The 27,721-nt window shown below is 49.0% G+C and overlaps 1 protein-coding gene across 3 annotated transcripts in view; it reads left to right on the forward strand.

Moving 5' to 3' along the window:
• Window positions 1-27,721, forward strand: part of LOC102454141 (tyrosine-protein phosphatase non-receptor type 11-like) — a 125,040-nt gene that overhangs the window by 37,451 nt on the left and 59,868 nt on the right. For all 3 annotated transcript variants that reach the window (XM_075918572.2, XM_075918570.2, XM_075918571.2), the window contains 4 exons: window positions 2,031-2,225; window positions 4,759-4,951; window positions 11,447-11,563; window positions 16,441-16,554. In XM_075918572.2, the coding sequence (XP_075774687.2) occupies window positions 2,031-2,225; window positions 4,759-4,951; window positions 11,447-11,563; window positions 16,441-16,554 (619 nt within the window). The remainder of the gene's footprint in view (window positions 1-2,030; window positions 2,226-4,758; window positions 4,952-11,446; window positions 11,564-16,440; window positions 16,555-27,721) is intronic.

The raw sequence follows: 27,721 nt of genomic DNA on the forward strand, positions 1-27,721 counted from the left end.
GGCCTCAGCTGGAGTACTGTGTCCAGTTCTGGGCGCCACATTTCAAGAAAGATGTGGAGAAATTGGAAAGGGTACAGAGAAAAGCGACAAGAATGATTAAAGGTTTAGAGAACATGACCTATGAAGCCAGGCTTCATGAACTGGGCTTGTTTAGTTTGGAAAAAAGAAGATTAAGGGGGGACATGATAGCGGTTTTCAAATATCTAAAAGGGTGTCACAAGGAGGAAGGAGAAAATTTGTTCCTCTTGGTTTCTGAGGACAGGACAAGGAGTAATGGGCTTAAAGTGCAGCAGGGGAGGTTTAGATTGGACATTAGGAAAAAATTCCTAACTGTCAGGGTGGTCAAATATTGGAATAAATTGCCAAGGGAGGTGGTGGAATCTCCCTCTCTGGAGATATTTAAGAACAGGTTAGATAGACATCTGTCAGGGATGGTGTAGACGGAGCTTGGTCCTGCCTTGAGGGCGGGGGGCTGGACTCGATGACCTCTCGAGGTCCCTTCCAGTCCTATGATTCTATGAAAAATTATTGCCCAACCCTGGTGTATAGAGACCAGGAGGTCTGTGCAGCTTCTATTGGAGAATGTGTGTTTGTCTACACCACAAAAACAAGATAACCCCATGTCAACATGTAGATGACTACACGATTAATGGATAAACCTAGGCTTAATCTTGTTGGCTACATGCACTCTCTCTTCCCCCCCCCCCCCCCCCCCCCATGCCGTGAAGCAGCCTCTGGCTGCAGATAAATCCTAGTCCGGCAGCAGCCCCTGTCCACAGGGGTTCTGAGCTCCCTGTGGATAGGGGCTGCTGCTGGACCAGCCTCTTTCCGTGGCCAGAGGCTGCTTCACGGCAGCCCCCCCACCCTAGCAGCCTCTGTCTGCAGGAAGCTCAGAACCCCCATGGACAGGGTCTGCTGCCTGTGATATAGAGGCAGCAGCACAGGGTGGCAGGGGGCTGCCTGGGACGGGGCTGGAGTGCACTGGCTGCTGGCCCCGCCCCCAGGGACCATCGAATAGTCATGTAACCGCTAAGAATTCATTGTTACCCGATGTGACGAAGTGGAGATTGTATTCTCTGTTTGCTTTATGTTGGATGTGATTCCTACTGTCCTGTGCTACTCTGGGTGGGGTGGGGGTGTGTGTGTGGTGTCCAGCGTCCGATGAGATCTTTGGGTGTGAGGCTCCTGGGGGAAGGTATGTAGGAAGAGCTGGAGTGGGAGAACACCTTGGGCCCGGGAAGCAGGACAAAGGAGTAGGCGGGGGCTGCTTGCAGGGCTAGGGACTGGTTGCTGGGGATGTTAGGGTTGCTCTCAACTGGCTTAGGATGCAAGCAGGGGGCTTGGAGGAGGGGGACAAAGGGGCCAGGGCCCCTTCTCCTCAAGATGGATTGCACTGACTGCTCCTGGTTCCTATGTTAACAATGAGCCTCTGCTTCACTGTGTCCCTTCTGCTCTACCTGCTGGCTGAGAGTCATGTCTGGCTGCGGATGGGGGTGCAGGGCCTGCTGGCTCCCCCCACCTCGGTGACACCCAATAGGTAAGATCCTTAGTGTTTAGCTCCCTAGCGTGAGCCCCCACAACATGAGTCATTTGACCCTGGGCTCTGAGACTTGCTGCCATTGGTCATCTTTTGCAATGTAAATATACCCTGTGGAATCATGAAGACTGTTTTGGTTCAGTGAAGCAATTAAGTAATTATGGAATCAAATAAACTTTATTTCAGTTGTAACTGTTATACATCCACTTCCTCTTGTAATCCTTGATGCTGTTTCATTGCCCTGTTATTAAGACGTATAGTTGCTTCACTCATAGGGTATGTCTACACTACCCCGCTAGTTCGAACTAGCGGGGTAGTGTAGACATACCCATAGTGTGCAGTAATTTAGATATGCTGCAATTCTTTCGCTGGAACATGAGTGACGTGCAAAGCTGAATTGCTAAAATTCTAAACTTGTAGAGTGGAATTTAAAGTGATTGGTTTGAAATTGACTAACTTTTTTTATTTTTTTAATTGCTCTAATGAACATTAGACGGAATGGAGCTGTCACACACATCAAGATCCAGAACACAGGCGACTACTATGACCTGTATGGAGGAGAAAAATTTGCCACGTTGGCTGAGTTAGTCCAGTATTACATGGAACACCATGGACAGCTCAAAGAAAAGAATGGAGACATAATAGAGTTAAAATATCCACTGAATTGTGCTGATCCTACATCTGAAAGGTTAGAGAGCTAAATAGTGGTGAAAAATATGAAGGTGTCTGTTCTCCTTTCCACGTGCATGTAATTCCTATTAACATTAAGGACTTTCCTTGATCAGTAAAAGCAGGATGGCAGTGCCTTATCTTACTAGTAATCCAGCAAATTTTCGCGGAACTATTTGCAAAATAAGTTGTTACTCAACATGAGTAAGTGTGGGAGGATCTGGATGAAAGGCTACGTCTAGACTACATCCCTTTTTTGTAAAAGGGATGTAAATTAGACGTATCGCAATTGCTAATGAAGCGGGGATTTAAATCTCCCATGCTTCACTAGCATAAACATGGCTGCCGCTTTTTTCCGGCACGGAGCTTTGCCGGAGAAAAGCGCCAGTCTAGACTCTGATCTTGCGGAAAATAAAGCCTTTTCCGAAAGATCCCTTATCCCTCTTGAAATAAGGGATAAGGGATCTTTCGGAAAAGGTTTTATTTTCCGCAAGATCAGAGTCTAGACTGGTGCTTTTCTCCGGCAAAGCTCCGTGCCGGAAAAAAGCGGCAGCCATGTTTATGCTAGTGAAGCATGGGAGATTTAAATCCCCGCTTCATTAGCAATTGCGATACGTCTAATTTACATCATTTTTACGAAAAAGGGATGTAGTCTAGATGTAGCCAAAGAGAATAGGCCCTGTAACTTTCTAATTATCTCTCGTGCACGTTGCAGTAACTAATAAAAAAATAAAGTAAAATACGCAACCCATTTTCTGACTCTTCTTGGAAAATTTCATTGGTTGTAAAAACTTCAAAAAGTTTCAGAGAATTATTTGTGTTACTGCAGTGACTTGAATATATATTTCAGAGTATAATTTTATCCTTGTAACACTGTATTGTACGTGGGCTTAAGAAAGCAGAAGTCAAGTGCAGAAACACAAAGTACTGAAACTGACATTTTTAATAGGACAGTAATAATCAGTTGGATCTCAGGACTTTGAATACTTGCTAAGGAAGTACAGGAAAGGAACTCTTCAGAAGTAAATGTAGTTAGTTCTCTTTGGAAACTGGAATTAGTCTTGACCCATTATTCTGCATTACGGCTAGTAGATGTCAGTTTATTCTCACAAGTGAAAAAGCAGGGAAAAATAATAGAATCACAGCTTCATAAGGTCTGATGAAATTGTACTCCATAGCATGCAAGGAAAACTTTTTGTTAACATGAGAGCACTGAAATCCATGCAAGTGCATAAAATAAGCAGTGGCAAAAAATACATAAGGGAAACTGAAGTGTCTAACTACAGTAACTGAAAATTTTATTTGAACTCCCTGCAGTTCTTGCTGACTTTTCTCCTGGTGGTATTCTTCCAAGGTTTACATGTGTAAGAACTGAAGGATCTTAAACACTTCTCTGTGTATGAAAGTTCTGTTTTGCAAATTGTTTTGTGCATAATGTTTTATTACTTCTAAAGTATTTCTGTACTAGGGACATTAAATATCGAGTAATTGACTAATCGAATAGTTAATGCATTTTGCATCGACTATTTGATTAGTCGATAGAGTGCCTCCGCCTTTGAAGTGTAGCAACCGCCCTAAGGCTGTTGCCACACTTCAAAGGCGAAAGCGCTGCATGGAGCCCGGAGTCAGCTGGGGACTGACTCTGGGCTCCGCCGCTTTGAAATGCCTCATGCAGCCTAGGGATGTAATCGTGCAGTTGATTAACCGATAAGCAAAAGCTTATCCGTTAATGCTATAGACTACACCCATTTCCCTCCCCTCCCCCTCTTGTCAGTACATTTTTTAGCAGGTTGGCCAGCAGCCTGGCTCAATCCCAGCTTGCGACAGTTCCGGGACGTACCTCTGCTGCAGCTCTGCATTTAAAGTGTATTGGGAGCTGGGCAGGCAGGCAGCCTAGCTCAGTTCTGGCTCGTGCCGTGTCTGGGAGCTCAGACCCCTCCCAGACAGGGGCTACTTTATCTTTATCAGAGGCAGCAGTGCGGAGTGGCAGTGGGCTCCTCAGGGTGAGGCTAGAGTACGCTGGCTGCCAGCCCCGCCCCCGGGGACTATAGAATAGTCAACTAACCAATAAGAATTCATGCGGTTACTCAACTATTCATTTAACTGATATTTAACATCCCTAGTGCAGCCTGGGGACAACCCAGCTGGCCCTGGGCTGCAGGTGGCACTGCCACTTTGAAGTACCCCTCAAATGCTGCCTCTTTTCTGACAGAGGCAGCAAATTGGGGGGGAAGCGACTAGTTGACTATCCTGTCAACTATCTGATAAGCATTTGCTTATCGGATAGTTGACTAGTCGACAAGTTGTTCACAACCCTATTCCGTACAAGGACATGCTCGTGCATGCTCTCTCAGTACATATTTTTTCTAAGTCTGTAATTTGCCGGGCTTCTTGTATATCTTTAACACCACTTGTGGCCATTGAGACCTCAGTTTAGGATGAACATTTTGGCTTGTTATAGCTGTTTAAACCAGGTGGGCTTAGTCCTGGGTATAGTGAGGATAAGGTCAACTTTATCTATTCATCTATTTTTGTCGTCTTGTAAATTTTAGGTGGTTTCATGGGCACCTTTCTGGGAAAGAGGCTGATAAGTTATTAACAGAAAAAGGAAAACATGGAAGCTTTCTTGTGCGAGAGAGTCAAAGCCACCCAGGAGACTTTGTTCTTTCAGTCCGGACAGGAGATGATAAAGGTGAAAGTAATGATGGGAAATCAAAAGTGACCCATGTCATGATTCGGTGCCAGGTACAACAAAGCAGGAACTTAATACTTTTTTTTTGTTTTGTTTTGTTTGTTTTTGAAGGCTTCTTTCCTGGTTTGCATGTTTATTGTGTCAGGAGCAATGTTCCCTCTAATTTTTTCCATCTCTGGGCGGAGATTTGTTCTGTGCACCAAGGCATGTGTGGATGTGTACCACCAGTAGAGAGACATGTTGACAGCTGTGGTGCTCTACTAATCAGCTGGGCAGCACCTGACTCTTTCCTGCGTGACCGCCCAAGCACTCAGCTTACAGGGAACACTGGTCAGGAGGGGCATTACAGACATCTCAATAGGGATGTGACTGTGTGGTCGAGAACATAGTTCACCAATAAGCCTGGGCTCATCTGTTAACACTCTTGGTTACATGCAGCACCCCCCACCCCCGGCTGCCTCTGTATCAGCTAGGGGCAGGAGGCGGGAGCTGGTGTGTGTGGAGAGCCAGCTTTAAAGCCTGCTCACATGGAGCTGCCTCCCCCCACTGCTGCCATCCACACAGGCAGCAGTGTGTGGGGGGGGGGGGGGCGGGGGCCAGTGCTATTGGAAAGCCAGCTCCCCACTAGCACTGGCACCCCCCTCCCCCCGGTGTGTAAATGCGGATACACATTTACACAAACTCCATTTTAACATCCCTACTTCTCAATACTATTCAGTCCACTTATTTTGGTCAGATGGTGCTGTAGGTACAGTAGGTTGGTTATTTGCTAAAATTTTGCTTCTCTGACTGCATCATGTCATAGCACTCTGATTATAATCAACACTGATTATATAGTGTGGCTATGTCTACACTGGCAGCTTCTCACACAAGAACTCTTTTGCGGAAGAGTTCTTCTGGAAAAACTCTTCGGCTATGTCTAGATTGCCTCCCTTTTTCGTAAAAGGGATGCAAATTAGATGTATCGCAATTGCTAATGAAGCAGGGATTTAAATCTCCCCTGCTTCATTCGCATAAAAATGGCTGCTGCTTTTTTTCAGCACGGAGCTTTGCCAGAAAAAAGCGCCAGTCTAGACGCAGCTCTTTCGGAAAATAAAGCCTTTTCCAAAAGATCCCTTATCCCTCTTAAAATAAGGGATACGTCTAATTTGCATCCCTTTTACGAAGAGATGTGCTTTTGCGCAAGAGCATCCATGCCAGTGTAGATGCTCTCTTGCACAAGAAAGCTCTGATGGCCATTTTAACCATAGGGCTTTCTTGCGCAAGAAATTCATGTTGCCTGTCTACGCTGGCCTCTTCTGGAAGAGCTCTTGCGCAAGAGGGCTTATTCCTGAGAGGGCGCATCAGAGTTCTCGCGCAAGAAGCCCTGATTTTCTACAGTACAACGCCAGTTTACTTGCACAAGAACGAGTGGCCAGTGTAGACAGGCGGCAAGTTTTTGAGCAAGAGCGGCCGTTTTCACGCAAGAATGCGCCAGTGTAGACACAGCCTGTATGTATTTGTGACTTTCTAAGACAGATTTTTTTCTTTTGGATAATCTAAGCATGAACCCCGAGGGACAGAGCCTTCCCTCTAAACCTGAGCACCATGTGAATTTTCATTTCAAACATTGGTTTTAATAAAATTTATATTTATCTTGCTGAGGAGCTTCAAATAGGTTTCCCTTTGATTGCATCAAAAGTCTGTCTCAAAGCCTCTGCTGATTCAGCCTTTCCCATTCATGAATCTTTAAGTTTGTTGCAGTCTTACTACAGGTTGGACCTCCCTGGTCCGGCACACTTGGGACCTGACTGGTCCCAGGTGAGGGATTTTGCTGGACCAGGGGAGGTCATATCTGCGCCACAGGCCCCGCTGGTCCTCATCCACCCTTGCCTGCCACGCTGCACAGCCCCGCTGAGGTGCTCAGGGCCCTGCTGAGTCTTCCAGCTCTGCTGTGCAGTCCAGCTGGGGCACACAGCACAGCCTTCCTGCAGTGTGCTGGGCAGCCCCGCTGGGGCACTGGGTTCCAGGCCCTGCCAGGCAGCCCTGCTAGGGGCTCCTGGCCCTGCTGGCAACTTGCTGCCAGCACCCACAGCCCTCTCAGCCCACAGGGCTCGTAAGCACCACTAGCACGCTCTGTTCCTGCAGCATCTATGGTCCTCCCAGACCACGAATGTTGCCAGACACGAGAGTACTGGTTTATAGAGGGTCAACCTGTACTTCAATTTTTATATAATAAATCTGGGAATCCATTCAGGTGGATTTTTTTTTGTAGCTGTACTATGGAGGCTGGTTTTATCTTTTTAAAATGTTTTTCCATAATAAAATACATTCAATATTTAATACAAAGGAACCTTCTCCTCCAGCTTAAATTTCAGGTAGGGTAGTTCGCCTTTACTAAAGCCTGTGTTCAAGTTTTCTGATGTCAGGATTAGTTCTTGACAGCTATTTTTATTTTCAAAACATTTTAATATGTGCCCAAGTATTGGTGTTAAAGGATGAAATCTGTTGAATGTATTAATTCTTTTTAGAAGATATAGTTCTTCTAACAATTTTGTTTGTCTTAGCAAAACCAACCCTCCCCACACACCTAGTTTAGAGAAATCAGGCCTTTGGGATGGAAACAATGTAACTGAGTGAGAGTGCCTGCTAGAGGGGGTAGGGGGTGTGTGTGTGTGTGTGTGTGTGTGTGTGTGTGTGTGTGTGTGTGTGCGCGCGCGCACGCACATTCAATAAATGCTGTCCAAATTTGAAGATACCTTTCTGTCTTCAGTCATAGAATCATAAAATTTTAGGACTGGAAGGGACCTTGAGAGATCCTCTAGTCCAGTCCCCTGCACTGCAGGTAGGAATAAATATTATCTACGCCATTCCTGCAGATTGTTTGTCAAACCTACTCTTACATCCATCATTGGAGTTTGACAGGGCATTCTCTCCCCGCCCTAAGCAGAAGGGGGTTAAACCAACCCTGAGGGCTGGGAGGGTCACACTCCTTGTGCCTTACTGGGCATGCTCGAGATGCGCTGCTATAAAAGAACCACTCCGCTCAGTTGGGGCTGGCGGCCAGAGGGAGAGGACGTGCCTTGCCAGCTCCGGGCAAACCGCAGAGACTACACAAATGCCGAGGAGCTACCACACAGGCTGGAGGCCAGACTCATTTTAGAGACCTCACAGGTTCTGGAAGTAAGGAGCCAGATCCCAGGTGAAGGAGGGGAACTGGACATACATCAGTGAGGGAGACCCCTGAAGCAGGAAGCAGCCCAGGGACTGCAATGGCTACAGGGTGAGTGAGCTGGCGCCAGAGAGTCAGCGTGTTGTGGATGGAGCTTTTCCCTGCTGACTAAGTGGCTAAAGAGAGCCACTAATAGGGCCCTGGGCTCAGGTCCAGTGGAGTGGGAGGGCCTCCACCCCCGCTGGGGGATGTAAACCCTTCCCCTATCTCCCATCCCTTGCTAGACTCTGACCATTGGGTCGCATTGGGACTATTGAACTGTGCTGCACTGCAAATAGGGGCAAGTTATACTCTGACCATTGGGTCACCCTGCCCTGGGGACAAAGGGGTGGGAGTAGACAGACTTTGGTAGGTGAAATTAGAGACCTGGGCTGGGGAACAAAAGTGGAGAATACAGGTGTGAAGTGGACACCCTCATCCTCCCCTGAATGGGGTTTTCGTCCCAGCAGTGTGATAATGGAGATTTCACACCTTCCTAGGCACTTTATTCCAATGCTTAACCACAGTTAGGAAGTTTTTCCTAATGTCCAACCTAAACCTCCCTTGCTGCAGTTTAAGCCCATTGCTTCTTGTTCAATCCTCAGAGGCCAAGGAGAACAAGTTTTCTCCCTCCATCTTGTAATAGCCTTTTTATGTACTTGAAAACTGCTATCATGTCCCCTCTGTCTTCTCTTCTCCAGACTAAATAAACCCAGTTATTTTCAACTTTCCCTCATAGGTCAGATTTTTGTTGCTCTTTTGTGCAATTTCTCCAGTTTGTCCCATCTTTCCTGAAATGTGGTGCCCAGAACTGGACACTATATTTCGATAGAGGGCTAATCGGCATGGAAGAATTCCTTGTGCCTTGCTCACAACACTCCTGCTTAATACATCCCAGAATGATGTTTGGTGTTTTTTTTTCCTCCCCTCAACAGTGTTACGCTGATGATTCATATTTAGCTTGATGTACTATGACCCCTAGATCCCTTTTTGCCATACTCCTTCCTAAACAGTTATTTCCTGTTTTGTATGTGTGCAACTGATCATTCCTTCCAAAGTAGAATAGTTTGCATTTGTTCTGAATGAATTTTATCCTGCTTGCTTCAGACCATTTCCCCAGTTTGTCCAGATCATGTTGAATTACAATCCTATCCTGGAAAGCACTTGCAACCCCTCCCAGCTTGGTATCATCTTCAAACTTTATAGGTATCAGAGGGGTAGCCATGCTAGTCTGAATCTGCAAAAGCGGCGAGGAGTCCAGTGGCACCTTATAGACAGATTTATTGAAGCATAAGCTTTCGTGGGCAAAGACCCACTTCATCACATGCATCTGACGAAGTGGGTCTTTGCCCACGAAAGCTTACGCTCCAGTAAACTTTGTAGGTGCATTCTCCATGCCATTATTGAAATCATTGATGAAGATATTGAACAGAACTAGACCCAGGACTGATCCCTACGGGATCCTACTTGATGTGCCCTTCCAGCATGACTGTGAACTACTAACTATTCTATGGAAATTTTTTTCCAGCCAGTTATGCACCCACCTTATAGTAGCTCCATTTAGGTTGTATTTCCCTAGTTTGTTTATGAAAAGGTAATGTGAGATTGTAGAAAGGTTTTGGTACAATCAAGATACTCGCCCCCCCCCCCCCCCGGAAGACTTACTACCCTGTCAAAGAAAGCTATTAGGTTTGTTTGACCTGATTTGTTCTCTACAAATCCAAGCTAACTGCTACTTATCACCTTATCTTCCAGGTGTTTGTAGATTCTTTATGTACATATGTACTAGACTTTAGTAAGGCATTTGAGACTGTCTCACATGATATTCTTATTAATAAACTAGGCAAATACAACTTAGATGGGGCTACTATAAGGTGGGTGCATAACTGGCTAGATAATAACTACTCTCCGAGAATAGTTAATGGTTCACAATCCTGCTGGAAAGGTATAACAAGTGGGGTTCTGCAGGGGTCTGTTTTGGGACTGGCTCTGTTCAATATCTTCATCAATTTAGATATTGGCATAGAGAGAATACTTAAGTTTGCAGATGATACCAAGCTGGGAGGGGTTGCAACTGCTGTGGGAGGATAGGGTCATAATTCAAAATGTTCTGGACAAACTGGAGAAATGGTCTGAGGTAAATAGGATGAAGTTTAATAAGGACAAATGCAAGGAGTACGGCAGAAAGGGATCTAGGGGTCATAGTGGACAAGTTAAATATGAGTCAGTGTGACACTGTTGCAAAAAAGCAAACATGATTCTGGGATGTATTAACAGGTGTGTTGTGAGCAAGACACGAGAAGTCATTCTTCCGCTCTACTCTGCGCTGGTTAGACCTCAGTTGGAGTATTGTGTTCAGTTCTGGGCACTGCATTTCAAGAAATATGTGGAGAAATTGGAGAGGGTCCACAGAAGAGCAACAAGAATGATTAAAGGTCTAGAGAACATGAGCTGTGAGGGAAGGCTGAAAGAATTGGGCTTGTTTAGTTTGTAAGAGAGAAGACTGAGAGGGTACATGGTAGCGGTTTTCAAGTATCTAAAAGGATGTTACAAGGAGGAGGGAGAAAAAATGGTTCTCCTTGGCCTCTGAAGATAGGACAAGAAGCAATGGGCTTAGACTGCAGCAAGGGAGGTTTAGGTTGGACATTAGGAAAAACTTCTTACCTGTCTGGGTGGTTAAACACTGGAATAAGGTGCCTAGGGAGGTTGTGGAATCTCCATCTCTGGAGATATTTAAGAACAGGTTAGATAGACGTCTATAAGGGATGAAGTAGGCGGTACTGCATCCTGCCATGAGGGCAGGGAACTGGACTCTGTGACCTCTCAAGCTCCCTTCCAGTTGTAATGTTCTATGATTCCATGATTTATCTTTATATGTATTAGCCTTTTTAACATACTTCATTATTTGAGTTCATGAAAGTTTGGGAAGTAAAATTACTATTAGAGTTCTCCTCTGTCTTCAACTGATCTGTGGCTAATTGCATAGTTGATAGTGGTAGATAAGACGGTAACTTTATATTGTTGACTAGGGATGCAAAAAAACAGTTACACGGTTATTTTGTAACTTAAATTCTAGTGGGTACGCATGCTGCAGGCTCTGCAGTATAAGCCTTATACTTACTTCAGTGTTTACATGTTTACCAAAAGAAACATGTTTTAACATCCCTAGTTGCTGCTTTTCAGTGGGATATGACCCAACTGAATTGTCTTGTCTTATATCCACATGGAATGGCAAGGGGTAGTTGAATAGTACCCTTACATGAGTACTGAAAAGCCTAAAGAGGTAATTAACACAGACTTTATTTTGATTTTGTACATTGCTATGAATGAGCACATTTTGAATCATCTTTCTTGGAAGGAGCTGAAATATGATGTTGGCGGAGGGGAGAAATTTGACTCTCTAACGGACCTGGTGGAACATTATAAGAAGAATCCCATGGTAGAAACTTTGGGCACAGTACTACAGCTGAAGCAGGTGAGCTTAGTAAACAGTAGAATTTTGATCACAAACATGAATTAACTCCAGGACATGAAGGTGGGGAGGGGTGGATGGGGCAGCTCAACCTTTTTCCTTCCAACACTTTACAGAATGTAAGACATTAATTCAGCTTTACAACCAAAAGTCCTCACGCTGGGGTATTACAGCGTTGAGACGTGTCCTCAGGGTGGCGGATTGAGGAAGCCCTCCATGGAGTGATCCTGAGGGGTTGTACTGAATAATACGAAATAAGGTGTCGTGGACCAACAGTACCTAGGAGAAGGAAAACTGATTCCAAACCAGGGCAGACTGAGCTTGCTAAGCCTTTTTAGGCGCATCAGTCTAGCAGAAGGTAACTCTGATCTCAAGCCTGCGCTCTCTCCCTCCAGTGCACGTCACAGTTCCTGTGTCAGTGCATGATGGTTGGTGTGAAGAGAGTGGGGATGGAACTCACAAGCCTGCCTCACTTAAATCCATTCATATGTGAAGGTATCTCTCTTGACGCCAAAGATTTACCTCTTGATGAAAGTCCTACGGCAATGGGCAAGTGTCGTCAGATGCAGGTGAAGGATACCACTGGAAGCATTTAGTCAGAAACCTGCACGTAGGCGGCCCAGGTGTGATGGTAGTCTGTCTGCTGAACTGGAACAACAGCAGCTCCTGTATCCTGCCTAGGTGTTAAAGCAGCCCTATTTAGGGACAGCGCTCCTTTCTTTGAAAGAAGGGGGGGGGGGGGGAGAGAAAACAATCCCTAAACACAGCTTGTTTCAACTGCACCATGTTGGCTAACCGCGACTGACTGGATATCCAATTTTTGCGGTCACAAGGGAAAAGTCAACGACTAAAACTACGCTTTGCATCCTGGAACGTATGCGCACTTCTTGATCGTGATGATCACCATGAACGCAGGACAGCAATCATTGGTAGAGAACTTGCATATTATAAAATTGATGTTGCAGCTTTAAGTGAAACATGTATTTCTGGTACCAGCCAGTTCAGAGGTTGGAGCAGGCTATTCATATTACTGTGTGGACTACCCTGAGGGTCATCCAAGGCATGTAGGAGTTGGCTTCACCATCATGACACTGCTAGTCCCCCAGCTTGAATCCAAGCCACATGCCATCAGTCCTCGCTTTGACTGCAAAGTTTAGACTGAGGCTGGGACAATGCCTTGTACTTGTTAGTGCATATGCACCCACTTTGACTGCTGCAGGTGATGAAAAGGAGGCTTTCTACACTAGCCTGAATTCAGTGATCTCTTCAATACCTTTTAAATCCAAGCTATAGATACTCAGCGATTTTAATGCTAGAGTTGGTCAGGACTACATCACATGGCCAAAGGTGCTTGGACATCATGGTATTGGAAGTGAGAACTCAAATGGCACTCTTCTTCAAACTTGTGTGCAGCATGAGCTTGCTATTGCAAGCACATTCTTCCAACAGGCGAACAAATACAAAGCAACTTGGATGCACCCTTGGTCTAAGCATCGGCATACGATTGACTACTTCATCACCAAACAAGGAGACCTTTATGTCAAGTTGACTCGTGCAATGCGTGGCACTGGCTCCTGGTCTGACCACTACATGGTATGCAGTGTTGTCTCCTTGAACCTTTGTTCATCAAAACATTGTCATTCTGCTGTATGCTGAAAAAAGTTGGATGTAGGTAAACTTGAAATATTTGAGACAAGTGCTGTTTCAATGCAGTCTTGACGCTTCCTTAATCAGCAATGAAGGTCTAGAATGGTCACTCACTATTGAGGATGATTGGATAAACAAAGAAACAACCTGCAGAACCGCTGTTGAGATCCTCAGTTTCCAAAAATGCAGGTACAAGGACTGGTTTGACGACAAGGACAGAGATGCCCAAGCTCTTCTTGATAAGATGCATGTGACACCAGGCTTGGAAAACAATAAAGAGAATGCCTCCAGGAAATCCGCATATATTCAAGCTAAGCAGGAGGCACAAGTCAAATTATGGCAAATGAAAGAACTGGTGGAAATATTAAGCAGTTAAACTCCAAAATGCAGCTGATAGACATGACTTTACAGCATTCGGTGATGGGCTGAAGGCAGTCTATGGGCCATGCATTGCTGGCTGTACACCAGTGTGCTCTGCTGATGGCCTCACTTTGATCACGGATAGTGCTAAAATCCTTGACCGGTGGGCTGAACATTTTCACAAAGTATTGAACCATACCTCAACTTTTGACAGCAGCATTCTTGAAGAGATTCCTCAGTGGGCTAATGATTTACAGCTGGACATACCACCAACTCTTGATGAGGTACAAAAAGCAAATGAAAGCTGGAAAGGTGCCTGGCAGTGATGCAATTCCATCAGAAATTTATAAAGCTGCTGGTGGCCAGCTGATGTACCGTCTCACCCATTTATTTAGCACCATTTGGGAGAAGGAGCTAGTCCCCCAGGACTTCAAAGATGCCCTGATTTTTTTTTTATTTATATAGAATTAAAAAAATGTACAGAGAGAGAGACCGGGTCAGTCCCCCTCCTGGGACCCTGACCCCTGTTCCGTCCACTCTCTCCCCTTTGAGGGCTGCAGCAGGGCCTTCACTTACCGAGTTTTTTAGCCCTGGGCCAGTCACAGCTGAGTAGCGAGCCCTCTTCTAGCCCCGTGGGGGTAGGGAGCCATTCAACACTCCCTGCTCGAGCCCCTCACCTCCCCCTGCAGACTTTAGCAGGGCTGGAGGTTCCTTCTGTTCCGCTTCTGAGTCTCCTTACCCCTGGGTTGTTTGCTCCTCTCTATGCTCCTCCTCCTCCACTCTCTCTCCCCCTCCTTCTGCCCTAGGGAAGGCTTTTAAAGAGGCCCTGTGGCAGCCTAATTCAACTCACCTGGCCCTTAATTAGTTTTCAGCTGCCCCTTTTCCCTTTTAAAAGGCTTTTTACCCTTCCCTGTCTATATATGAGAAGGTGACTGTGCGTGTTGTGATGACCAGCGGGGCATCTCTCTGCTCTCTATACCTGGTAAGATCCTGGCCCGCATCCTTTACAACTGACTTTCACTACATGTGTTTAAAAATGGTATTATTCCTGAAAGCCAGTGCAGATTTCGTGCTGGTCGAGGCATTGCCAATATGATATTTACAGCCAGACAGACAAGAGAAATTTAGAGAGCACCATCAGGACCTCTGTGATTTTCATTGATTTGACCAAGGCATTCGACACGGTCAACAGAAATGGGCTCTGGAAAATACTTGGGCGAATTGGCTGTCCTGAAAAATTTATCAACATTGTTCGGTCTCTCCATGATGGTATGCCTGGTCGCATCCTTGACAATGGAGAGACATCAGCACCTTTTGAAATATCTAACGGTACAAAGCAAGGATGTGTCCTTGTTCCTCTCCTGTTCAACATCTACTTTTCAGTGATGCTGTTAGTTGCTTTTAAGGACTGCACATTGGGCATACCTATTCAGTTTCGAACAGATGGCAGTATTTTCAATCTCTGGAGACTTCAGGCTCGCACTAAAGTGGTTACTACAACTATTCATGACCTTCTGTTTGCTGATGACTGTGCATTGCTGGCTCATTCAGTGAAGGATGCATAGGAGCTTTTTGATTGCTTTGTTACTTCTGCTCACCATATTGGACTCCCAGCGAGCCTCAAGAAGACAGAAGTTGTGTCAATCTGTCTGGAAAGAGCCCAGCACTCCAGTGATCACTGCTGCTGGTACTGTCCTTAAGGCTGTTGACAAGTTCTGCTACCTGAGAAGTGTACTGTCCTTTAGCATAAATGTGGATCATGATGTATCTGCTTGACTAGCCAAAGCCAGCGCTGCCTTTGGAAAACAGACCAAATGCCTATGGAATGACCATGGTATTAAACTCCATACCAAGTTAGTGGTTTATCAGGCAGTTGCCCTGAATGTCCTGCTGTATGGCTCAGTCATGGACAATATATCATTGCCATGTTTTGAAGCTCGATCAGTTCCATATGCGTTGTCTGAGGAAAATTACCCACGTGAATTGGTGGGACAAAATTCCTAGTGGTGTCATGGGCATGGAAGTAATGCTTATGAACAGTTTCACTGGATTGGTCATGTTATGAGGATGGATGATACACGGATACCAAAGATGGTCTTCTATGGCCAGCTTGCTCATGGAAAGTGCTCTATTGGTGGTCAGTATAAGACAACTTAAAGGCCAATATGAAGTCATGTGGCATATCTCCCAATGATCTGGAAACTCTGGTTCGGGACAGATTGTCCTGGCGGCAAACCATGGTACAGGCTCTCAATTGCTTTGAGAGTCAGCATATCCAAGCATTTCAGGAAAAACGCAGGATCCGAAAAGAACATACAGTGCCTGCAGTTGGTGGCTTTTTATGTGACATCTGTAATTGTCTCTGCCGATCAAGGATTGGTTTAGTCGCTCACCAACGGCGTCATAGAAAATGAGATGAGATCTGTTGATCGACAGCTCAGTCCAAGAACAAACAAAAGTGAATTTACTGTTCTATTCTACACCAGCCTCATAATCTTTTGGGGAGGTCCAATGATTGGATCTAAGTTGCTATAGCTTTTTTAGCTATCTATAAAGGACCTAATTGTTTATTTCTGATGCATCTAGAACTCCCTTAGGCTTCATTGAGAGCTGTGGGCCTACAAGGATTTTAAAATCTGGTTAGAAAGTGAGGGGAGTAAGTTTAATGTACTGAAACTGGAGCCATGTATTACTGCCACCACATTAATCTGATTTTTAAAAGAATGATCTTCAAAATCTGGAGTGACACCCCGGTCCTAAAACTGAGTAGTACCTACGTGCAATGTCTTTAATACAGGAGAGATGTGTAAACCAGCTTTTCCCTGTTCTTATTGCTGTGCAGTGATTTACTATGAAATATCTTTCTTGATTAGCCCCTGAATACAACCCGTATTAATGCTGCAGAGATTGAAAGTCGGGTGCGAGAACTAAGCAAACTAGCAGAGACCACAGATAAAGTCAAGCAAGGCTTCTGGGAAGAATTTGAGGTAATTTACATGTTTCGAACATAAAACAGGTATGTCAGTGGTAGAAATATAGTTTTACTACACTTTCCCAGCTGCTTAGGGGCCCTTTGCCCCTCAGATCTTTATTCTTGCTCTCCACTCCTGTGACATATATTGCACCTTCTGCAGTGTGCCAGTTTGACTCATGCATCTGCCAGAGAGGCGTGCTTGAAAGGTGTGCCTTGTCTTTTAACCCACAGGCTGAGCAATCTTTGTCAGTGCTAGCTCAGTATTGTTGTTCCCCATCCTGCTTTGAGCTGATGTTGTGCTGGGCTAAGGAAAACCTTGCTGAACAGGAATGACTGGGATTTTGGCATCAACTGTTGTTTTTCAGTGTGAATTCTTGTAGACTCTTTTGAAAGCCCCAGAGGAAAATAATTTTGCATTTCTCTAGTTCTTCCCATTAGAGGATTTCAAATTATTTTACACAAAATTTAAACCTGCTAGCACCCCTGTGGGGTAGGTAAGTGGTTATCTTTGCTTTTCTGATGGGTGGAGAGAGGTAGAGCGTACTGTATGTAGCATGTCAGTGACAGAAGCCTGGAGTCCTGATGACCAGTTCCCCACTCTAACCACTAGATGGCAGTCTCTTCCTTAAAAGTGAAGTACAAACAAGTCTGGTATTAGATGTCTAGTTAGCAACTGTACTGCACGTAGTAGTCAAAATAATGACTTGTTTATGCTGTTTGATTTTCAGAGGAGCCTCTGGGAGATAGGTGCCCAACTCAGTGAAATTTGGTAGGAATTGAACATTTAAGGCCTGGTATGCACTAGAAAATGAGATCAGTTGGTCAGGGGTGTGAAAAATCCCCACCTCTGAACAGCACAGTTAAGCTGACCTACATTCCGTGTAAATAGTGCTAGGTTGACAGATGAATTCTTTCATTGATTTAACTAGTGCCTCTTGGGGAGGTGGATTACTATGCCAACAGGAGAACCCCTCCCATTGATGTAGGTAGCATCTATACTAAAGGACTGCTGCGGCACAGCTACACCACTGTGACATAAGTCTAGACAAGCTCTCTAACCATACATAAATACTTACCGGTAATTCACAAGAAGCTGGGAAGTGAATCTACCCGACACCAGCTTGCTATGGTCTAGTTGTCTGTGTGAAGACCTAGGGATGTTAACAGCTACTCAGTTGCTTATCGGTTAATGATCCTGGTTAACCGCAACAGCTCACCCCCACCCCTGCCTGCTCTGCATTTAAAACTGAGCAGCAGGCTGGATCAGTCCCAGCCCACTAGTCTGAGTTTTAAATGAAGATCATAGAACACTGGAAGGGACCTTGAGAGATCATCAAGTCCAGTCCCCTGCCCTTGTGGTAGGACCAAGCACTGTCTATATCAGAGCTACTCAACTTTGGAAGCCCTGGGGCCCACAGTGATACTCACAGCACATGCCAAGGGCCGCAACTTAAGTATGGCTGCATATACATGCAAATAGTTTTTCACACTGACAGGCATGAATACAAGATTAAGGCAAGACTACACAACATGCATTTGTGGAGACATTCATAAACAGATACCTGAGGTACATTCTTCGCATCAAATGGCAAGACTGTCACAAATTAGGAGCTTTGGAACAGAGCAGGATAAGAACCACTTGACGTTCAAATCAAGAGAAGAAAGTGGGGATGGCTAGGCCAAACTCTCAGAAAACCATCTTCTAGTATAGTCCGTCAAGCTCGCACATGGAACCCGCAAGGAAAGCGCAAAAGAGGAAGACCTCGGACAACATGGAGAAGATCTACTGAGATTGAAGGACTACAACTGGGGTACTTCTGGAGTCAGCTAGAAGTTTTGTCTCAAGACAAAGTGAAGTGGAGGAGACTTGTAGATGACCTATGCTCCACTCGGAGTACAAGGGTTTAGTAGTACACAACATGCAGGCCCCATTTAAGTCAGCTCTGTTGATATTAATAACATGCAATATTTACCCGATTTCCACCCATACGACAGCACTTTTAATGAGTAATGAAAGTCCAGGAATTTAACTACTAAAACGCATATCAACAGAAGACCATTATATTGACTACTTTTTTGTTTTGGATCCACAATTTAAAAAAAAAAAAAAAAAAAACTGCCAATAAAGTACTGGAATAAAAGTATAATCATTGTGAAGATTGTATCTGCAAACTTTTCACCAGCTGTTTCACATCAGGCTTGTATTCTGTTGTAGCAGCACTGAGACAGTTGGTCAGATGTCTGTCAGTAAGAACATAAGAATAGCCATACTGGGTCAGACCAAAGGTCTGATAGCTTTCTTTGATAGGATAACGAGCCTTGTGGATAAGGGAGAAGCGGTGGATGTCATATACCTAGACTTTAGTAAGGCATTTGATACGGTCTTGCATGATATTCTTATTGATAAACTAGGCAAATATAACTTAGATAGGGCCACGATAAGGTGGGTGCATAATTGGTTGGATAACCGTAATCAGAGAGTTGTTGTTAACGGTGCTAAATCCTGCTGGAAAGGGATAACAAGTGGAGTTCCTCAAGGGTCTGTTTTGGGACCCGTACTGTTCAATATCTTCATCAATGATGTAGATATTGGGATAGAGAGTACGCTTATTAAGTTTGCAGATGATACCAAACTGGGTGGGGTTGCAACTTCTTTGGAGGATAGGGACATAATTCAAAATGACCTTAGCAAGTTAGAGAAATGGTCAGAGGTAAACAGGATGAGGTTTAATAAAGAGAAATGCAAAGTGCTCCACTTAGGAAGGAACAATCAGTTCCATACATACAAGATGGGAAGCGACTGTCTAGGAAGGAGCATGGCAGAAAGGGATCTAGGGGTCATAGTGGACCACAAGTTGAATATGAGTCAACAGTGTGATGCTGTTGCAAAAAAAGCAAATATGATTCTAGGTTGTATCAACAGGTGTGTTGTAAGCAAAACTCGTGAAGTCATTCTGCCACTCTACTCTGCACTAGTTAGGCCTCAGCTGGAGTACTGTGTCCAGTTCTGGGCGCCACATTTCAAGAAAGATGTGGAGAAATTGGAAAGGGTATAGAGAAGAGCGACAAGAATGATTAAAGGTCTAGAGAACATGACCTATGAAGCCAGGCTTCGTGAACTGGGCTTGTTTAGTTTGGAAAAAAGAAGATTAAGGGGGGACATGATAGCGGTTTTCAAATATCTAAAAGGGTGTCACAAGGAGGAAGGAGAAAATTTGTTCCTCTTGGTTTCTGAGGACAGGACAAGGAGTAATGGGCTTAAAGTGCAGCAGGGGAGGTTTAGATTGGACATTAGGAAAAAATTCCTAACTGTCAGGGTGGTCAAATATTGGAATAAATTGCCAAGGGAGGTGGTGGAATCTCCCTCTCTGGAGCTATTTAAGAACAGGTTGGATAGACATCTGTCAGGGATGGTGTAGACAGAGCTTGGTCCTGCCTTGAGGGCGGGGGGCTGGACTCGATGACCTCTCGAGGTCCCTTCCAGTCCTATGATTCTATGATTCCATCCAGCCCAGTACCCTGTCTGCTGACAGTGGCCAGTACCAGATGCCCCAGAAGGAGGGATCACAACAGGTAATCCTCATGTGATCCCTCTGTCACCCACCTCCAGAGAAACAGACGCTACGGACACCATTCCTACACATCCTGGCTAATAGCCATTGATGGACCTAACCCCCATGAATCTATCTAGCTCTTTTTTGAGCCCTGTTAAAATCCTAGCCTTCACCACATCCTCTGGCAAGGAGTTCCACAAGTTGACTGTGCGCTGAGTGAAGAAAAACTTCCTTTTGTTTGTTTTAAACCTGCTGCCTATTACTTTCATTTGGTGACCCTTGTTAGAGAAGAAACAGGCGACCCAGGAACGGATGGGGTAAACGGAACTGCTTTATTGGCCATGCACATTTACCTCAGACATTCAACATAAGGTCGGAGTGGCAACAAATTGGCAGTACTCTGACCCTTTTATCTATTTTAGTATGTTAATGATAGACGTGTGAATTACTTTACCTAAAACCTTATTTAGTAATGTTAACTCCCATAAAGTGAATATTAATAAGCAAATAATGAATACAATTATACCCACCCCTAATTACTATTTATATATTTTCTAATTGAATCACTTTCCTATACTACAAACTAACAGGTTACAGCGATTACAAGGAATTTGACCCTAAAGATGTGTTATGCAGAGCCAATGAGGATAAGAAAGACATAACAAAATAGAGCAACTCCATACTTATCTGGTTTCCTAGGCTACAAGAACAAAGAGAGAGAACATGTTTATACATCAGAAAGGATAATACCGGTTTTGATCTATCGTCCCAAACTACAAAAAACAAAAGGAAAAGGCACATTTAAAGGGTCATGCTGTGGTTGACCCCTGAACCACTAATGTAGGGCAATTTCAGACCCCTATTAATTTTTTACATACCCCAACAACCCCTAATTCTTATATTGTGGGAATAAGTAAATAACTTTTCCTAATTCACTTTTTCCACACCACTCATGATTTTATAGAGCTCTATCATATCTACCCTTAGTCTCCTCTTTTCTAAGATGCAAAGTCCAAATCTTTTTAATGTCTCTTCATATGGGACTCATTCCAAACCCCTAATAATTTTTGTTGCCCTTTTCTGAACCTTTTCCAATGCCAGTATATCTTTGAGATGAGGCAACCACATCTGTATGCAGTATTCAAGATGTGGGCGTACCATGGATTTATATAGAGGTAATAAGATATTCTCTGTCTTATTCTCTATCCCCTTTTTAATGATGCCTAACATTGTTTGCTTTTTTTCACTGCCGCTGCACACTGAGTGGATGTTTCCAGAGAACTATCCACAATGACTCCCAAGATCTCTCTTGAGTAGTTGTAGCTAAATTAGCCCCCATCATATTGTACATATAGTTGGGATTATTTTTCCAATGTGCGTTACTTTACATTTATCAACATTAAATTTAATTTGCCATTTTGTTGCCCAATCACTTAGTTTCCTGAGATCTTTTTGAAACTCTTCAGAGTCTGCTTTGGTCTTAACTATCTTGAGCAGTTTGGTATCATCTGCAATTTTTGCTTCCTCACTGTTTACCCCTTTCTCCAGATCATTTATAAAAAAGTTGAATAGGAGGGGCAGCAAACACAAACAGTAGGCAGTAGTTTGTCTCCTTGCTCAGGAGGAGTGCAGGCAGCTTGCCTGCAGTGGCTGAGAGGGGGAGACTGCCACCCGGTAGGTGGGTGGCGGGGGATGCGGGCCCGCCCACTCCACTGCATCCCAACCCAGGGCCCTAGTGGTAGCAGTGCAATTGGCTGCTAGGTCAGCAGGGGCTCCAGCCCAAAACGTGCTGACCAGAGGCGCTTAACAGGCCTCACTATTCCCTGAGTCACTTCAGAGCTCCCCCTCAATGTGTACCTGGGCATCAGGTTGGTTTCTCAGGGGTTCCCGGATTGTTGGGCCCAGCTCGGGTCCAGGGGGTCCAGGCCAGTCCTCAGCAGCTTGTGAGTCCAGTGGCTCCAGCTACTTCTCGGGTGTAGGCCGGTGTACGTAGGCAGGCTGGTCCTCTGAATCAGGCCCATGCCAGTCCTTGGCCCCTTGCAGGTCCAGTGGTCCCCACTGCTCTCAGGGTGCAGGCCAGTCCCCTGGCTCAGGCCCACTAGGGGGCCGGGCCTCAGCCTTCCAGGCCAGGAGTACTGAGTAGACCTCTGGTTCCTTCAGAGGCTGGGCCCTGACTGAGTCCTCAGGTTGAGCTTTTATAGTTCTGGCCCCGCCTCCTGATTTCCTGTCAGGTGGCTGGGAAGGATCAGGCTCGGCCCAAGATGGCTGCTGGAGGGGTTCTTCTGCTTCTGGGTCAGCAAGCAGCCACTCCTCTGCCCCACTCCATTCCAGAGAAGGAGGAGAGGGTGCAGGGGCTGCTCTCTTCCTTCTCCCCCCTTGCTCCTGCACCAGCTGGGGCTCTTCCTGCTCCACCCAGCCACCACCTGAAGCCTCTGAGCTGCTGGACCTGCTCCCCCCAGACACCACTGCCTTCCACCACCAGCGGCTGCTGCTGCCTGAGGGGAGATGGGGGGGCCTGCTGGCTGCCCTCTCTCTCCCCTCCACTCCAGAGGAAGAGGACCCCACCAGCACCCACCATCCAGAGGCCTTTCCCCACTGATTGCTGCCTGCCCGCTGCTGCTGCTTCACCATCTGCACCCCGCCGAGGGAGACAAGGACCGCTAGTTGGCCTGTGGAGGGGGTTTGTTTGTTGGGACTGAGCCTTTTATCTGCTCTTGGGGTGGTGGTGGACAGAGACACCGAGAGGGGGCTGGGGGGAGGTGTAGAGCCCCCCCCCCAGTCCGGCTGCCCCCCCCCCCATACCACAACCCCCACGACCCCCTCCACCAACCTTGTATCACCTGGACTCACCCCTCGGTGGGGCACGCTACCAACCCCGCCCTTTTGCCAGCTGGAACTGCTCTGCTGCAGCTGCAGGTGAGGACTGAGCCCCCCCCACAAGTGCCCCCCTCCTTCAGCAGTGTTTGGTTGGGGGGCCTTTCACTCCCCCTTTTTTTCCCCACCCTGCCCCCACTGCAGAAGCCTTGCCCATTCCGCCCCGCTAGCCAGTCCTGTCTCCCCCTCCCTCCTGCCCTCCTTCCCTGAGTTTGTTGACTAGCCCTGCCCAGCCTCAGTTTGTTTCACCTGCCCCGCCCGCCTCTAGCTTACCATAGTTTGTGCCCTACTTCCTGGCCCTACCTTTGCCCTGTCCCACCTTGCTTACCCAGTACCCGACCCCAGCCTCCCAGTAGTCCTCTGGCCCCACCCAGATCTTCGGTCCCCGCCCCGAGCGCTTGTACCCCTTCCCTCCCCCTCCTTTTTAGTTAGCCCCCTTGCACATTGCACTCCCCCTGACGGCCCCATAGTCCCCTTTTGTATCCCAGTGCAGCCGGGGGAGCAGGCCCCCGTCCTGCACCTGTTACCCGACCCCCTGCCAGTGCCCTCCTCCTCTGCTCCCAGCCTTGCAGGGAGGAGTGGTTGCTGGCCTCAAATGCTCTCGGTTCCCTTGCTTGTGCCCTATCCCTGTCAGTACCCTCCCTCCCTGCAAACAGTCAAGCGGGAAGGAGCAACTGCTTCCCCCCCCCCCCCCCACCAGTGCGTCCTTACCACTCCCTCTAGCGCCCCCTCCCACGCAGTATCTTTACAGGGAGGAGTGGCTGCTAGTCCCTTTTTCAGTTTCCCCACAAGTGCCCACCCTCTGTCAGCGCCCTCCCTCCCTGTCAATAACTTGGCGGGAGGGGGTGGTTGCCCCTCACCCTTCCCCTCCCCTCCCCCCGCCCCTTGCTTTGCGCCCTCCTCCTTTGCCTATAGCCGGCAAGGAGTAGCAGCTGCCACATGCCCCCCCTCCCCCGGTCCCCCTACTCCCCACAAGTGTTACAGCCCCCCTCCCCGCCTCCATCTTAGCGGGGAGGAGTTGCTGGCACCTCTCCTTGACCCTTCCCTTCCAATTGACCCCTCCCCCCGCCTTTATCCCACCCAAGAGGAGCAGATGTCCCGCCTTCCCCAGTTTCCCTTACTGGTCCCCACTCCTCCCCTGCCGACTGAAAGGCGGGGAGGAGTTCCCCTACCCCCTCCCCACCTCCCCCAGCGCTTGCCCCCCTCCACCATGATGGAGGAGGTTCCGGCCTCCTCCCTTAACCTCACAGGTCCCAAAGGTCCCCCAGTGCCACTGACCCCGTCAAACGTTGCGGCTGACCTCCCGACCCCTAACCCGGGCCCCGTGCCTGCCGCGGCCGATGTCCCCCCTGATAGGGGTGGACCCTCTACCTCAGCTGGAAAAAAAGGCCGAGGGGGGAAGAAAGGCAAAGGCCCGGCCCGGAAAGTTAAAACTCTCGCGGCCGAGGCCGCCCCGCCCACTGCGGCCCAGCCATCTGCCGCAGCCCCTCTTTCCCCTGCTGTTCCCCTCACCGGCTCTAGGGGTGATCCTCCTCCGGCCCCCAGAGCGTACGCCCAGGTGGCTGCTGCTGCCGCCCCCCCAGCGTGCCGCCGCATCATCAGCCCCGACTGCCGCCTCCAGCTCCATCCCTGGTGGCCGAGGCCCCTTTCCCACCATGACCAGGAGGCATGGAGTCCATTGCCTCCTGGTCGCCGCCTCGCCCCACATTGAAACTACGTGCGGGCGTTGGCGAGGGTGGTGGGGGCCTCCAAAATGTACGGCAAGGCGGTGTTCTTCCTTGCCTCGGAGGCCGCCGCCCAGGAGGCGGTGGAGAGGGGCCTGGCGGTGGGGGGCGTGCACGTGCCCCTCGAACTGCTGGAGGACCTGGGCGTACGGGTGGTCCTCACCTCCGTCCCGCCCTTCCTCCCCAATGCCGCCCTGCTGCCTTCCCTCTCCACCATGGGGAGGCCCATTTCAACCATCAGCCCTCTCCTGTTGGGCTGTAAGGACCCCGCCCTCCGCCACGTTTTGTCCTTCCGCCGGCAGGTACAGCTGCAGCTGCTGCCGGCGGCACGTGGCGGGGTGGCGCTCGAGGGGTCCTTTATGGTGCCCTACCAGGGAGCCCTCTACCGGGTCCACTACTCAACGGGTGAGGCCCAGTGCTTCCTCTGCCGGGCGATGGGGCATGTTCGGAGGGACCGCCCCTTGGCCCGGTCGGGGGAGGCGTCGGGGCCTGGGAGGGCGCCGGCCCTACCACTGCTAGCCCCCCTGGTAGTCCGGCCTCCGCAGCTGATCCTCTTCCAACCAATGGCTCAGCTCGGGAGCCAGAGGGCGCCCCTTCTGGCGTGTCCGAGCGAGCAGGCGGGACCCTCTTCCACTCCATCCACCTCTGCGGGGCCCGAGGAGGAGAGGGTGACGCGGTCGTTGCCGGGCGAGGGAGGGGGTTCTCCCCAGGTGGAGGTTTCCCCCCCCCCCCCCCGCTCTCCCTCCCTTGCCTCAACGCCTCTCCCGAAGATCAGTTACACCCCCCGGCCTTGACCCTGCCAACCAGCCCTCCACCTCCGAGGGGTGGACACTCGTCGGGGGAAAGCGCAGAGCGCGCCGTTTGCGGATTTAATCTCCCCCCTCCGATGAGGAGGGCGGGAAGGCCCCCCTCAGTGAGATCCCGAGGGGGGCCAGCGCTGCCGAGAACTCTCCCGACGAGCGACGGCAGGAGGCGCCGGCCGAGGATGCCATGGCAGCGAGGGGGCACAGCATCGTCCCCCCTGCGGAGCCCGCTCCCGAGGAGGCTTCAGGTGGAGCCCCCCCAGCCCTGGTACCAGCTGAGCCCCCCGCCGTCACCGCTGAAGTAAGTGTCATCTCAGCGGCTGGCGGGGAAAGCTCTGGGGCCGAGGGGATGGAACTGAGCTCCACCTTCGAGGAGATGGAGTCCCTGGGTCTGACCCTGCTTACCCAGGGGGATGACGACCCTCCACCAGCAGGCCTCAGCCCCCTCCTCTCCCTGACACTGACCCTCACCTTATGCCCCAGGTGGTCGACCCCGTCTTCACACTCGGGGCGCCCCTGGTGCTACCCACCAGCCCGGCCGGCTCGCGCACCGGGGCCGAAACCATCAAGCTTTTAGGGGCGACGACTGGGGCCGAGCGGCCAGGTCCCAAGCCTGGGGATGCCCCTTCTTCTGTGGATGGGGCAGGGTGACAATCCACCCTTCTTGTCCCTGCCCCCCTGGTTCCCACTGGGGAGGCGCCGCAGCTCGGTGGCCCAAGCTCGGGGGACCCTCCCTCTGACCCTGCCCAAAATGCCCATTCCCTTTCCCGCCCCTTCCCTCCCCTCTACTCATGTCCTTGGTCCCGACCCTGCCCTTTATGAACCTGTTTCCAGCCCCGAATCCCCTTCCGTTCCCAATCCTTCCCCAACAGTTACCGATGCTTTCTTTCCTACCCCTGACCCGTTGCCCGGCACTGAGCCTGCCCCTCTTCCTGCCCCTGCTGTGGAATCCCCCCCACCCCACCCTGTCTCTGTTGTGACGCTTGCCCCTTCCCAATTGCCCTCACATCCCTCTATTACTTCCACCCCCACGGGAGCCGTCTCATTCCCACTACCTGCAGGTGGCTCTCAGGGGGTGGTATTTGTGTCCCCAATTCCCAGTTCCATAGGGGCTGCTCTGTTCCCTCCGCTGCCCCTTCCCTTGCGGGGGTCAGGAGCCGGCAGTGCTGCGCCGTAGTTCTTGGCGCCGTGCTGGAGCTCGGACCCCGGTTTGCCCCTCTCCGTGGCCCGCGAGGTCCTTCACGGGGCCCAGACTGAGGAAACGTCTGGTACCCCCTCAGCGCTGGGGTCCGAGCTCTGCCAATTCCTTGCGGAAACCCGCGGGGCTAAAGGGAAGTTGGAGCTCGCCCTTCAGCATGGGGGGACTTCCATTCCATCTTGGGGGCCACAAGGGCCCTCTTGCAGGAGGGGAGAGGGACCAAGAGGCGGGACATCGCGGCCTACCGGCGGGCCCGCAAATTCCACGACGCTCTCCTCGCCTTCGGGTCGGGGAGCGGCCTGTTGCGGGGCCTGCGGGAGGCCGACGATCACCCTGCCCATGAGGATCCACCCCAGCCCTCATCATGAATTACACCACCATTGCGACATTGAACGCCCGGGGCTGTAGGGCGGGTCTCCGCAGGTGCCGGGTGCTCTCCTTCCTTCGGGAGGGGGGGTACTCTGTGGCTTTCCTGCAGGAGACCCACATGACTCCAGCCGTCGAGGCTGGCTGGCGGCTGGAGTGGGGGGGGACGGGGTGTATTTTAGCCACCTCAGCGCTCGCTCGGCCAGGGTGGCCACCCTGTTCTCCCCTGCCCTACGGCCCGAGGTGCTGGGGACCGCCGAGGTTGTCCCGGGCTGCCTGCTGCACGTCCGGGCCCGCGTAGAGGGGCTGATGTTGAACTTGGTCAACGTCTACACCCCGAACGTGGGCCCGGACCAGGTCACCTTTTATCGGCAGGCGGCCACCTTCCTCGGCACTCTGGATCCTTGCGAGTGCCTGGTCCTGGGTGAGTACTTCAACACCACCCTCGATGACCGGGACCGCGTAGGACTCACGAACTACCAGGCCGCAGCAGGCGTCCTCGGAGATCGGGGACCATCACTCCCTGGTGGACGTCTGGCGAGACCACCACCCGGACGACAGCACCACCTTTACTTACGTCCGGGTGGGGGGCGAGCGGTCGAGCCACTCCTGGTTGGATTGCATTTCATAGAATCATAGAACCGGAAGAGACCTCAGAAGG

Source organism: Pelodiscus sinensis, chromosome W (assembly GCF_052426305.1).
Source record: "Pelodiscus sinensis isolate ZL-2025 chromosome W, ASM5242630v1, whole genome shotgun sequence".
In the NCBI taxonomy this organism is placed as follows: domain Eukaryota; kingdom Metazoa; phylum Chordata; order Testudines; family Trionychidae; genus Pelodiscus; species Pelodiscus sinensis.